Genomic DNA, 13,663 nt, shown 5'->3' with positions numbered 1-13,663 from the left:
AAAGAATTTCAGATTCCTTGACAGATTGAAACCGAGACGCTTGATTTTATCTTACAGTCACACCAGTGTGTCTTTGGTGTTCGTTTGGCCTCTGTTTCTCTGGAACGAGGCATTTGGCAACTTGAGTATCCATTAAATCTGTTTTAAGTTCTATTTTTTTTTTTTTTAATTTATGAAGGTTTTCCTAAAAAAATATGTTTACATTTTACTTGGTTCTGTATATCTCTCTCGCCTATGTTAGGGCCACAGTTATCTTCAAGGAGAAAAATAAAATCTCTTCCTCACCAAATGGCTTGGCAGGTTCAACAAAGGCCTATTTTGGCAGATGGCTCCTCACATGGGACAGGATAAGAAGCAGAATACGATCTCAGGTAAGAGCAGCTTTTGGATATGTCTTACTAAATTTGTCGTATTTAAAACTAATTTATGATCCACTTTGGTCAAGTGACTTTTTTTTAAAGTTTATTTGTCTTTCTTTGATGTTTCAACATTCAAAACAATGTCATGAAACAAATGCATATGTTTCTTTTTTCTAGTGAATGATACTCAATTAAAGAGGATCATTTCAATTAAGATCTTATACCCAACATGTTATACTATTATAATAGTTTTAAATCTATAAGAATTTGAGTATGTTGTAGTGGGCCATAGGACCAGAGTTGTAAATTTTTCCTTAAAAGGGTCATGTTAACTAATAAACATGGCATCCACATTACAAGTTTACATAGAAGCCTTCAAAAAATAACAAGCCTCTGTTCTCATAAAATCACCCATGATTGGATTGGACCTGCCCTGCAATGATGGACTGTATTCTAGTTATGTCTAACTGCAATAAATGTGTCTCTTTGGTCTCCTTTTTATCTACTACTTAAATACTATGTTGGTATACCAAGAACTTCCTGGACCTCAGAGACTTGGTGCAATCTCTCTTGAAGCCGGAATGGACCTTTATCATTCAAAATCTGTAGTATGAAAGCCCCGGTGCTTGAGATGAGAGGTAAGCCAATACAGATTGCTGTGACCTGGGGGATGGAATCTTCTATGTAGCCACTCAACCCCAACCCCAACTGGGCCTTCCCTTTAAGTACGAGGTGTTTTCCCTATTACTTGCGTTCTTGCCGTGCCTCCCTTTACTGTTTCCCAGCTTCTGGTCCCTCCTTTCTGGGCTTCTGATCTTATCAGGCATGGATTCTCTTATGTGGGTTAGTCACCGTGTTCACCACAAGGCTTGTTTGTGGTACCAAAAATTCTCAGCACTGGGTCTGGGCCTCCCTGCTGGGCTTGGATCTGAGTTCCCAGCCTTGATCCCTTTGGTTCCTTCAGTGGAAGGATGTCATCTGTGATCACTGCAAGACTGCAGCCACATTTCCAAGTGGTGCAGGGAACTGAGCTCAAATCTTTTGCAAAAGCAATGCATACCCTTGATCACAGAGCTATCTGTCCAGCCATGTCTTTTTTTTTTTCTTTTCTAATATAAGCTGGAATGTTAGACAATAGATGATGAGACTGTAGAAGGAAACAGGCAAGCTCCTCTGTAGCTTCTCCCCATCCCAAACCAAAAACAAGCCGAGTTCTAAGTGCTGAGCATATAATAGCCTCAAAACAGTTAAGTTGGATATCAGTATCTGATTTTAAAATGTTCTGGGTTTTGGCTACACATCATCAGGGTATATTCTATATTTCATAAAAACATATTGCAAAAAGTGGTATCACAACAGCCACACAACCTTAATATCAGTTTAATGATTTCTTTGTTATTTGTTTATCATTAACCGGTATCTTTATATCTTAAGATTCAGTATTGAAAAATTTAAAATTCAAGAGTCACTGTGTGAAATTATTTAAATTCAATACTAGAAGTACATGAGGAAAAATCCTGAAAAGCAAACATCAAGCAAAAAAAAAAAAAAAAAAAAAAAAAAACCAAATCATAGCCATATGTAATTGTGATCATATTCATTATTTTTCATTGCTTGTAGTTAAAGGCAGCTGTCCACTATTTGCTAAAAGTTTTATGTTTTATGAGGATGTTTCCAGAAACTTTTCAAATGATATTAGAAATAGTTTCCTTGCAGCTTTTGTACTCATGGCAGATTCCCACGCAGTCAAGAATAATGATCCTAGAAAAGATTTTTTAAAAAAAAAAATGAGAGCATGTCAACTCCTCCTGAAAATATTTCTTATGTCCCTTAGGCAATAACCATTGGTCAGATGATTTATTTCATTCGCTTTCTATCAAAATCACCAGTTCACAAAGTAAATTTGATTCACTGATAGTATTATTACTTTGCAATACCTGACCTGAAAGTTTTATGTCACATTTTCTAAGTAGTGCAGTCATAAATGATGAAGAAAAATATACACAAACTGCTCTTAAATTGTCAGTCATAGCTTGTGGCAACAATTTCCATAACCATAATAAGTTCACTTAATAAAGCATAGCATGTTTATGAGAAAGTGAGATAATTCTAGTATAAATCTCCCAAATATTACCTACCAACTTAAGGCTAGTCTATCTTCACTGTGTGAAGAACCACCTGCTGACTGACAGTATTATGCTACAACCAAGGCTGATGTAGAAAGAGACATTTCATGGGTTTCACTGGAACACTAGTGTGCTTGGTGGATATGATATTCTAATAGAAAAAGTTTTCCACAAATTTGAATATAATTCACTCTTATCTAATTTGTTTAATTTATAATTTAGGGACTCAAATAATTTCCCTTTAAAAATAATAATAGTGTGTATGTTTATCTCAGGGTCCTAGAACACAAGCGTAACATGAGGATGTCACTGTGATTTTTAAACAGCTAATGAAGCCTGTTTTTCACTCTGACTTTGCCTTTATGAAGCACAGGTCTTCTTCCTTGATTAGTAGTATTGGAGTGAAAGGATCTCATGAGTCTAGTGATCAGAGATTTCATTCGTGATGGCAAATTTTCTCTTGAAATTCATTTGTCTTCTTTAGACTTAAGAGTAAAATAGAAGGGATTGAAAAACCCAAAAGTTTTCATGGGTGGAATAATAACTGTGTGTGAGCATGGGCGTTTATGTTATATATTTTACTTCATATTACAGATGTCAAAGTTCAGTGTGGTACCCAGATGAAGGGACATGTCATTATTAGCAAAAATGTGGTTGCTCAATGGTCTCAGCATCTATCAAGAGTAATTACTGCTAAGAAAATGCAAAATATATCCACAGGAACTCCCACATTTTTAATGCATGCTGTTGTGAAGATATTTCTACTTAAGTTCATTTATGTACTCATCCAATCTATGTAGTTGTGATTTTTCTCCCAGTACTTTTAGAATTTTTACCTGTAAAATGATGAATGTTACCAAGAACATTGAGCAACACCAGGACTTTGTTCTGAAGAGGAGTGAAGTCAGCAATATAAGGGGCTATGTCAGTATCAACAAGCACACGTGGGGGCAGACCGTTCTGAAAGCTATGTACTCTGCTCAGGGTTGTGGGAAGACGGGTCGCAGCTATGTAGTCTACAGCGATAGCCCAGTTTTTCTCAAAATTCGCTTCTTGGTCAGAATAATAGGCATATCTACAAGGCAAGTAGAACAAAGAAATCAGTTATGATTTATTTCCTCAGAATTTAAAGCTCACTTTGCAGAAATCATCCTCTACCAAGAAATGAAATCCAAACATTACTTTGAAAGAAAATGTGATAATGCTGTGAGTTTGACTTGTTTTTCAGGAATTGTGTAGCTACCGGAATAAAATGTAAATCTATGGAGGGTTATTCAATTAGCCGCCTCTTTTTAATATTCCACTTTCCATTCATGTCATGCCTTAGGCACACTGTGCTTTAAAATCATGGAATAAACTAAGAACATAGTTTAAAAACAAACGCAGGCTGTGCAACCACAAATGTGAACAAGGTCTAGTGACACGTGATTGCAATTCACAGTTGGGATAGAAAGCAGAAGGATCAGGAGGTCAGGGTCTTTTTCAGTTGCCAATTAACTAATTAATTTAACACATGAACTAAACAAAGGAAGAACGAAAACAATGCATCCTGCTTGCAAGCATTGGTTAACCTTGACTTCGGATACGAATGTCCCAAAAGTTATCTCTCTAACCTAAGAACTTCAACTGGTATATGATTTACATTTTTTAAAAGGAAAGACATTTTTAAGGGGAGGAAAATTGACTCTAAAGAGACGTAAGAAGTATCTAGAGAGGGTGGCTGAAATGCCACAGACTTTGTCTTAGATGGTGATCCAACAAGTGCTTACAGTTGCCAGTGTTCATTTTACTGATTCAATATCCAAATCTGGGGGCTTTATTACATGTCAATTGTACCATAGTTCGTAGACTACAAGGTGAGACTACGGATTCAGTTCCTAAGGTAAGCCTTGACTTGATCTAAACACAAGTGTCTTTGTCCTCTCAAATAAAAAAGAGAACAGTAGCAACTGACTTTGAGGCTTGCAGCAACCCGGTCTTGACTTCACTTTTGAACTGGGGACTGAGAGATTATTATTCTCTTGTTGAGGCATGCTCCTTTTGGGTAGCATAATTATAGATATTTTTTATTTCAGGCCCACCAGCCCCATCATCTCAGCTCACTGCCGATGTAAAAGAGTCTCTATACAAGGTCAGGTTGGCCGTAAGCTATGTTTATGATCAGCATATTCTATAGCCTTATTAATCAGCAAAAATTCCCCAACCATAAGTTCAGCTGCCCCCAACTGCCAGGCAAACTTTCAAGGTTAGCTAGAACTGCTTCTTAGCAAAATAATTTGAGTCAGAGCTGGCCACCCTGTTCCACCATCCTACCCCTGTATGGGCTAATTGTGGTTTTCACCCTTTAAATATGCAACACAACTTCTCCTCAAGGACGCGGTTCGGATCCCTGAACTGGCTGCCTCCTTAAGCTCAGAAAATAAAGCGTTCATTTTAAGCTTCTTTGTCTGAAGTGAATTTTCTCAGCTCGCACCCCAAGCCCAACATTGGGTGCGTGCATTGGCCCGGAAGTGGAGTACTCACACCTGTAACCTGTGTTTGGGGATCCCCACCTGTAAGCCTACAAGCCTGCTCTGAACTGCTCTGTGGTACCAATCTGAGACCCAAAAGAGAAGAGCTGGATGCTGCAAATCTCCTAAAGGTCAGAGGAGGTCCGGAGACGTCCGATGCCTCCCTGGTTCCCTTTGAGGAACACCTGGAATCTGTTCAGCCATATGTTGTCGAAGTCAGCAGACAGTCATTTTGTCTTGCCCATCTGACTGTTTGTCTGCCTCACGGCCACCGTGTTGTCAATTTTTCTTTCTATGTCTGTAAACTTGTTTAATTGTTTGAATGTTGTTTTATATTTTGTATTCTGAGAAAAAAAAAAAAGGCCACACTTCATCTGCTGGCCATGAGTCCTAATTTGTTTTAAATATTTTCAGAGGGGAAAAAAAAAAAAGGCAGCTGAATTGAGGCAGGGAAAACTGATAAGCTGTCTCTGTGCCTGGAGGCTGGCCCTTGCAGCTGGGAGTCTCCTGCCTCCATCAGCGTGCTGGTAGCAAGCCTAAGGCCGCCGGAATTCCAGCCATGTGCTATGAGCTCTGCTGCCGCGTGGTGTGATCTGAGTTCTGGCAAGCCCAGAAGCCTCAACACTACCCACCAAGAGGAAGAACAGGGGGCTGAGCAGTGGGAGCTGATACGGTGAGTCTGTCCTGGGGCGTGGTGGTGAGTAGGGACCAGATGAGATCATCTGTAAGGTCCCTTTTAGTCCTAGTCACTCCTTGGACTCCTTGGCGATGGGCTTTGCACTATGGGGGCTGCATCTGCGCAAAGCATTTTGCAACAGGGGCTTGCATGTAGGATGCCAAACTCAGAAAGCCCTCATTTCTCTATTATCTTCCACACGTTCTGCCCTTGATATTTAACATTTAGGTGTAAGGCTCATTTAAAGCTAATTTTACAGAGATTATAAAAGGCATCCAATATGTTAGATAGCACTCCAATACTAAGCTTTTTGCTCAGTTTAGTGGCTGCATCAATGATTAGTATCTCCAAAAGACATGAATCTCCTCATTAAAGGAAGTGAGCCCACAGTTTATATTCTGATCCATTCATTTACATTTATCTATATATTGTAGCAGTTCGAGCATATTTGTAGGATCAATATAACTTTTATAAATATGAGAAAACTCTTAAGTAGAAGTGATCGTTTAAACCCAGTTTGTAAGCCCTGTGCACTAGAGGCAGAAGAGCCTGCAGGGGAAAGGGATGAGCTGGGGGGTCATGATGTGAAATTTAGGCTTTCTGTCCACTAGTTGTAAGATATTAAGTGACAAACTGAACAGACAAGACCCAGACTCAGTACCAATAAAATGGAATAAAATTGAAATTTATTACATTGACAAATTTAATGGTTTCTTTTACTATTCTTTATATTAAAGAGTACTCAGTTATTATTTTATTCTTCTTATTAAAGAGTACTCAGTTATTATTTTATTTAATGTATGGCTGCAACAATGTATGTTGATTGTCAATTTATCTTTATACAAATTTAAAAATTCTGGAAATGTGGAAAAGAAAATAACAAATATTGCAACTTGACCACCACTATTCACAAGGTAATTTCATCCCCTTTTCTCAGACTCTATGTGTGTCCATGAGTACATCTGTGTGTGTTTGTGTGTGTGTGTGTGTGTGTGTGTGTGTGTGTGTGTGTGTGTGTGCGCCTGTGTCAGGAGTGTGCATGCATGTGGTCCACCTTTGTTTTTCCTTTGAAAGGGGGTTTCCCAATAGCTTGCACTCACCATGAAGGCTAGGCTAGCCAGTGAATACCAGGGATCCACTAATTTTTTACATACCCAGCATGAATATGACAAATATATACCATGATGCTTGGCTTTTTTTTTTTTACATGAGTTCTAGGAATCACATTTGTGTCTTCATGTTTGTATAGAAGGAATTTGCCAATTGAGCTATTTTCCCAGCTATTTCTCAGATACATTTTCTACCTCCCCAAAAATATATATTATAATTTTGTCCTTTACCATCATAATTACCAGTGACCACAATTGTTTTTATTACTAAGATTAAAAATTATAATTGTCCTAAAAGAAAATGACAAGATGAATAAGGCTATGCTTGCTAGCTTTAGTCTACTTTACCCAAACCTGGAGGAGAGTGGGAATTTCAATTCAGAAATTGTGTACATAAGATTGGCCTGTGAAGTTCTTTGGTGATTGCCAATTGATGCTTGTGGACCCAACCCACTGTAAGCACTACAATCCCTAAGCAGGTAGCTTTCAGCTATACAATAAAGTTAGGTAAACAAAACGAAGAGAAGCAGCTAATCAGTGTTCTCCCACAGTCTCTGCTCTGGCTCCTGTCCTGAGATTCTTGCCTGGCTTTCCTTGATGGTGTACTATAATTTATAATCTGAAACAAAGGCTTTCTTTCCCAACTTGTCTTTGGCCTTGTTTTTTTATTAAAGGAATGGAAAACTCAAAGGAAAACAGAGACAAGGAATATGTCTTACCTGTCCACAAAGGCTCTGGTGGGATACTCCAAGGATGATGTATGGGCAGCCCATAAGTATTCCAAGAGGCCATCAAAGTCACTAGAAGGTGACTGCATGTACTAAAACATAAAGGAAAGAGTGTTATGTGGGCAACTCTCCCTTAAATCCTACCAGACTCAGATAGTCAGCATTGGGCCAAGGAGAATGCTGTTACTACATGCCGCACCCTCAGTGCTTAACAGCAATGGGAAAAAGTATCTACTACTTTTCAGCTAACCATATCATCTAGTTGAAATGGGTTTCAAGTATCTGCAGAGTGTCTGTGTTTTATACTCGACAGAACTATTTTCATTTTTTCTGTCAGCATTATTAAAATTCTCGTGAAAGCTTCAAAGTGATAAGAAAAGGTTTGAAAGTTAAATTAAATTATATATAAAGCAACGGATTAGCAATAGAGAGATAGATAGAGAGACAGATAGATAGAGGATAGATAGATATGGATATGGGTGTAGATATAGATATGGGTATCACTAACTTTCACCTTCTTCTGTGCTTGATGAATGCGTTTTAGTTTGGGCATAAAGTGGATAGTTCAGAACAACTTATTGTTTAGCCCTTCCTACATGTGAGTGGTTATTAATTCAGTTGCAATTATTTGAGAGATTAATTTAAAACAAGCCTATAACCCCAATTCTCACATTATTTCACAAATGGCCTCCTGTCTGAGTTACTCACTTGCCTATTTATTCTCTATTAAAATGGCTTCCATACTTACCATTTGTGGGGTTTTTTTTGGTTTTTTGTTTGTTTGTTTGTTTGTTTTGCTTGCATTGAGAACAGATACATTTTGTTTCAGTGCTGTATGAGAACAATGGTTTTTCTCTGGCACTCACTCTATTTCTACATCACTTATGAGTAAAAAACGTCTACTTACGATTTACATTTAAATGTTAAGTAAAGCATACAGCACATAAATAAACAATCTTTAACAAAAAGTTTTGACCAAAAGCATTCTTTTGGCATGTCTGAGGAGTGTGATATAAAAGTCAAACAAAGCACCTGAAAAAAGGCACTCCATCTGCCCATTGCTTCGGGGAAGGCGGATTGGCAGCCAGAAACAGTATAACAAAACATCATCTGATCCTTGAGTGGTGGCAAGATGCTGATTTGGTCTGATGGTATGCCCAGTATCCCAGAATCAACAGCAGCGAGGAAAGGTAACACACTCAGATAATAATTTACATCTGTCAGAACAAAAAGCGGGTTAGCCCCCCACAGCCAGCAACAAATAACAGAACACGTTTCGAGGAAGCATAAGGCATAAAGGAAAATTCACAGATCCCAAAATTATCAACTAAAAATTATTGAGAAAAATCAATTTATATTTTAATAGTCCTATAATCCTGAGTATATATACACACTGAAGTGCCATATTATAATATTTTTAAGAAAAGTGGTTTTAATGCATTGGATAACAATCCTATTTCAAAGCATTAAATAAATAAGGAGATAAGAACTATCAAATTGTTCACAGAATGGCACAGAAATTCTCAATGAGACTGCATTGTTGATCTTAAACTTTTCTAAAATAATCAAGCATAAGTATAAATATGGAAAATGCATATTTTATGTTTTACAACTTAGTCTACTTTTTAATACAAAATATCACTAAGTTCTTTTATCCTATTTCTCTACAGCAAAAGCTTTTGACTGGCAGCTCGACAGGCTTTCTTGGGGCTTCAAACTTTCCAGGTATGGAAAAGCAAGTCCAGCACATTTAAGCATTTCAATTTAGTTGAGTAAGTGGCCTATACTGATGCTTAACTCTCCATATCACCAAGCCAATCAGACTCAATTGTAATTCTAGAACTGTCCACCCGTCTGTTAATGAATTTTGAGAAGAATGACTCAAATTAGCATGAGAGAACCACCCAATGTTCAATACTATTTATGAGTCACTCCAAGAAAGTAAATTTTAATGCAATTTCATTTATAATCATTGTCAAATTATTCTAATAAATTTTAAGTAAATTCATTTCAAACCAAAACACACCATGAAAGAATTGGAAAATACATTCAAACTGGATTTAGTATTGTATATATATCTAAAGCCTTAGCTATAAATTGACCAGACAAAGTTTAATACTACTCTAGCATGCTTAGAAGTTTCAGCACTTAGAACATTTGTTCTGCGCGAAACAGGAACGGGTTACTATCTTGGTCTCACTTTTCAAAGATTCCATGTTCCCTTGGGAACCTGTTATGCCACTGACAGTGTTGGTCCCTAGAGGCCTTTGCAGTTCCTTAATTCATTCTTTCAGTGAAAGGACTGAATACATCCTTTAAAATCACCGTATTCCATTTGTTTGGCCAGCTCTGCCACATGTCACTAATGCCACTGACGTACGATGAAATAGATTCCTCTTGAAGTCTCTGTCTCTAAGATGGAGGTTAAATGTAGTCTTTGAAGTAAAGGTAAGATTTTGTCATTGAAATGACCTTACCGGCCCACCAGCTGTCCACAGAGACACATAGAGTGTCTCCAGCTTCATAGCCACAGTCTGTCATTCCAGTGGGATCAGCTAATCTACCTGGGGGACAGAGAAGGCACAGTTGTATTTGTTTATCATGCACATTTAAAATTGCTAAATGCATGCATTCAATTTATAGGTACAAAATTTTCCAAATTATTTATATTTTACTTACTGTTATTTTTAAATTTTTTATTTCTCAGTCGCATTATTTAGTATTATTCGGCCACATCAAATGTTTGACTTATAGGCTATAGATAGTTTTAGTTATATAACTTCACACATTTTACTGCCTTCTCTAGATCCTAATAAAATCATGAGAGCAACAGTCAGTCACAGAAACAAAGATGGGCTAAGAGTCAAAGCAAACCTCTGGTCTACATCTCCTAAATTGCGTGGGCACATGTGCCTCAATTTGCACCATCCTGTAATGTGGAGATAACAATGTTCAGTATACATGAGACGTCTACATGAGTTAAGAGAAGTTAGCAGAAGTGTTTTACATGTTGACTCCTCATTACATCCACACCAGAACACTAGAAAATAATCTTTCCTTTTCTCCAAAACTGACATCACCATCCTTCTCCCTTCTCCTCTTCCCCTCCATTTTCTTACTAGCTTGAAAAATGAGTAAGCACTGTAGGTTGGGCACCAGGTGCCAAACTTTTCATGCATTTCTTCTGTCAGCCAGAAGAAGTTATCTATTCAGAGATGAATATGTTGCCACCAAAATCTTCTATGCACATACACTGGAAAGAGCTTGGTTTCCAAGAAGAAGCAACCATTGGCACAGGTCACCATTAGCAGGAAACTGTTATCTTGTAATTTCATGCTTATGGTGAGGCAATTCCAATTAGGACTCTCAGGAAGGTCAATGTAATCTGACATCGCCCCCAGCTTCTAATGAATACTCATCTGTCTGTTCGTAGCGACAAGAGACACTGCGTAGTTAGCAGTGATATAGTAACTATTCTGGAAATACTCAACACATTAGATAGAGGGTGTGTCCCTATGGTTGGTCTCTATGCCTACGTGTCATTGAAGTATCTGGTAGAAACCTTCAACCTACAGGGGAAGGATTTATGGATGAGGACAAATAGGAATAGAAGAAACAATGATTATGAGGAGATTAAAAAGTAAACAAAAAGAGTCAGTTTTCAAAGAGACATATGGGCATCTTAATTAAGTTTACTATTGGGGTGATGAAACACCATAATCAAAAGCAACTTGGAGAAGAAAGGGTTTAGCTCACTTATGCTGAATCACAGTCTATTGAGGAAAGGCAAGACGGGGGCTCAAATTGGTCTAGAACCCCGAGGCAGGAGCTGATGTCAAGGCCATGGAGGAGTGCTGCTTATTGGCTTGCTCCTCATTGCTTGCTCAGTCTGCTTCCTTATAGAATCCAGGACCACCAGCCCAGGAATGGCAACATCCACAGTGAGCTGGGCCTGTTCATATCAACCACTAACTAAGAAAATGACCTACAGGGTGATCTTCTGAAAGCATTATCTCACATGAGGGTCTCTCTTCTCAGATGAGTTCAGCCTGTGTCAAAGTAACATAAAACTAGACAGCAGTGTAAGAGACGGAGAACCCCATTTTCCTAACCTGTCACGATGATATTGGCACACAGGAGAACAAGAGCCTTTCTTACCCGTTGTGTACTGCCAGCCAAACTGCAAGGGCAATCCCCACAAAATGTTTTGTTCGTTTTCTGGAGCATAGCTTGCAAAATACGGGGCCGTCTGTTTCAGTAAGATTCTGTACATCCCCATTCTGTCAGTGATCACCCAAGGGTCCATTATGTGCTTGCCATCCTCCAACCTGTAATCACTTATCTGTTCAGGGCTCTCTTCCCAGAGAGGAGGATATAGAGCAGAGACATTAGAGTCTTCTGCTACAGCTGCAGAAAGGCAGCCAGCCAGTAACCAGACCCAGGAAGTCAGGACAGCCATGGTGTTCACCTGAGGACTAAGCATGTGTCCACGCTTTTATTGTAGACGGAAGAAGGAAGCAAGGATTTTTTTTTTAATCTCATGCTTTATAAGCAAGTTGTAGGCAGAGAGCAGATGGAGAAGAAATGTTTATCTTAGTGACTAGCATTAAAGATAATGTAGTTTTGTCACCTTTCCATCAAAAAGTACATTGTATCAGAACCTGAGCACCAGTAAAACGTGTCAGCTATTGGTTGATGCCATGTGTTAATGAAGAAATTCTTCTAGAACTTTTCCAGTCTACATTGTAATTACAAATTATATTATCAATAGCATGACAATACCAATGTCTCGTAAAAATGTATTAAAATATTTCATGGAAAATACTGAATAATTGAATGTGGAAATGCTGATATTTATAATAATGTGCAGAGATGCACCACAAAACACATGTGGTCAGGTTATAGTACCCCTTTCTGCCTCAAGTAAAATGTTAAAGTAGATCCAATTATCCTAATCAAATAAGCAAAGCCAACTTGTTAAAATTTTAAAGGCTACTAATTAATTTTCAGTATCTATTCAATTTTCTCAGAATGTTTTCTAATAACCTAAGCTTCTGGATTTCTAGCATTCCTTGACATTAATAATAATAATAATAATAATAATAATAATAATAATAATAATAGTAATAATAATAATAATAATAATAATAATAATAATAATAATGTCAACCTCTAGGACTTAAAAAATGGCATCTAAAACTCCTGGAGTATGTCTTTAAACTAAGGGTCTTTTTCCTTTCCTTCATATTGTGACTTTTACTATGCATACAATGGCCAAAATTCAGTATTGACCTTTAAACACACAGCACTAGTTTAGGGATTACAGAATGAGAAGCTGGGGTTACCTAAGGCCAGAAAACTCTAGAGCTATGAACTACCCCTGAAATTCTAGATCATAAATACATGTAATTTTATTTCATTCTTATAAAAAAAAAAGTTAAGGATCCTGTTAGTATTGGGGTTAAAACAGTTATCTGATGCTACACTCCCTAGTTTAGTGTGCTTAAAGCCTGGTATATGATCTCCAACATTGAAAATGGAGGAAGGGAGGATTTAAGAGCAGCAATAAAATAATGAAATGGTAAATGTAAGTGGTCGCATCATGCTCTTCAACTGCTGGAACAGTATCAATAGATCAGTCTGTAAAGTTAAACAGTGATTCATGATTAAGCGGTTGGCCAGACTACCAGTTCCACATACGTCACAAGTAACAGAGCTGTGTGGTTTTTGGTTTTTGGTTTTTTTTTTTTTTTTTTTCCTGCCTAATAGCATTCAATGTTCTTTATCTATTCATCAGTTGATGGGCATTTAGGCTGTTTTCATTTCTCCTCAAGTATTATGAATAGTGCCACAATAAACACGGAAGCATGTAAGTCTCTTTGACAGACTGTCACTCCCCCCCCATGAAGATCTTTTTTTTTTTTTATTTAAGTAATATATTCAGATTACATCTCAATTGTTATACCCTCACTTGTATCTTCCCAGTCCCCCTTCCTCCCTCTTTCACCCTATTCCCTTCCCCTAGGTCTGTGACAGAGGGGACCTCCTCCCCCACCGTATGATCATAGTCTATCAGGTCTCATCCTGGTAGCCTACTTCCCCTTCTACTGAGTGACCCCAGACCTCCCTACCAAGGAGAAGTGGTCAAATATGGG

The 13,663-nt window shown here is 37.9% G+C and overlaps 1 protein-coding gene across 1 annotated transcript; it reads right to left on the bottom strand.

The window, feature by feature from the left end:
* Window positions 1-1,929: 1,929 nt before the first annotated feature.
* On the bottom strand, window positions 1,930-11,967 carry C21H6orf58 (chromosome 21 C6orf58 homolog). Its single transcript, XM_051164582.1, has 6 exons — window positions 11,667-11,967; window positions 9,986-10,072; window positions 8,541-8,725; window positions 7,500-7,600; window positions 3,322-3,560; window positions 1,930-2,120 (listed from the first exon to the last, which is right to left on the bottom strand). Exons 1-6 carry the CDS (start codon window positions 11,965-11,967, stop codon window positions 2,020-2,022), a joined length of 1,014 nt encoding a protein of 337 aa, XP_051020539.1. The 3' UTR covers window positions 1,930-2,019.
* Window positions 11,968-13,663: the final 1,696 nt, after the last annotated feature.

This window comes from Acomys russatus, chromosome 21, assembly GCF_903995435.1.
Source record: "Acomys russatus chromosome 21, mAcoRus1.1, whole genome shotgun sequence".
NCBI lineage: Eukaryota > Metazoa > Chordata > Mammalia > Rodentia > Muridae > Acomys > Acomys russatus.
This window is presented reverse-complemented; position numbering and strand designations above follow the sequence as displayed.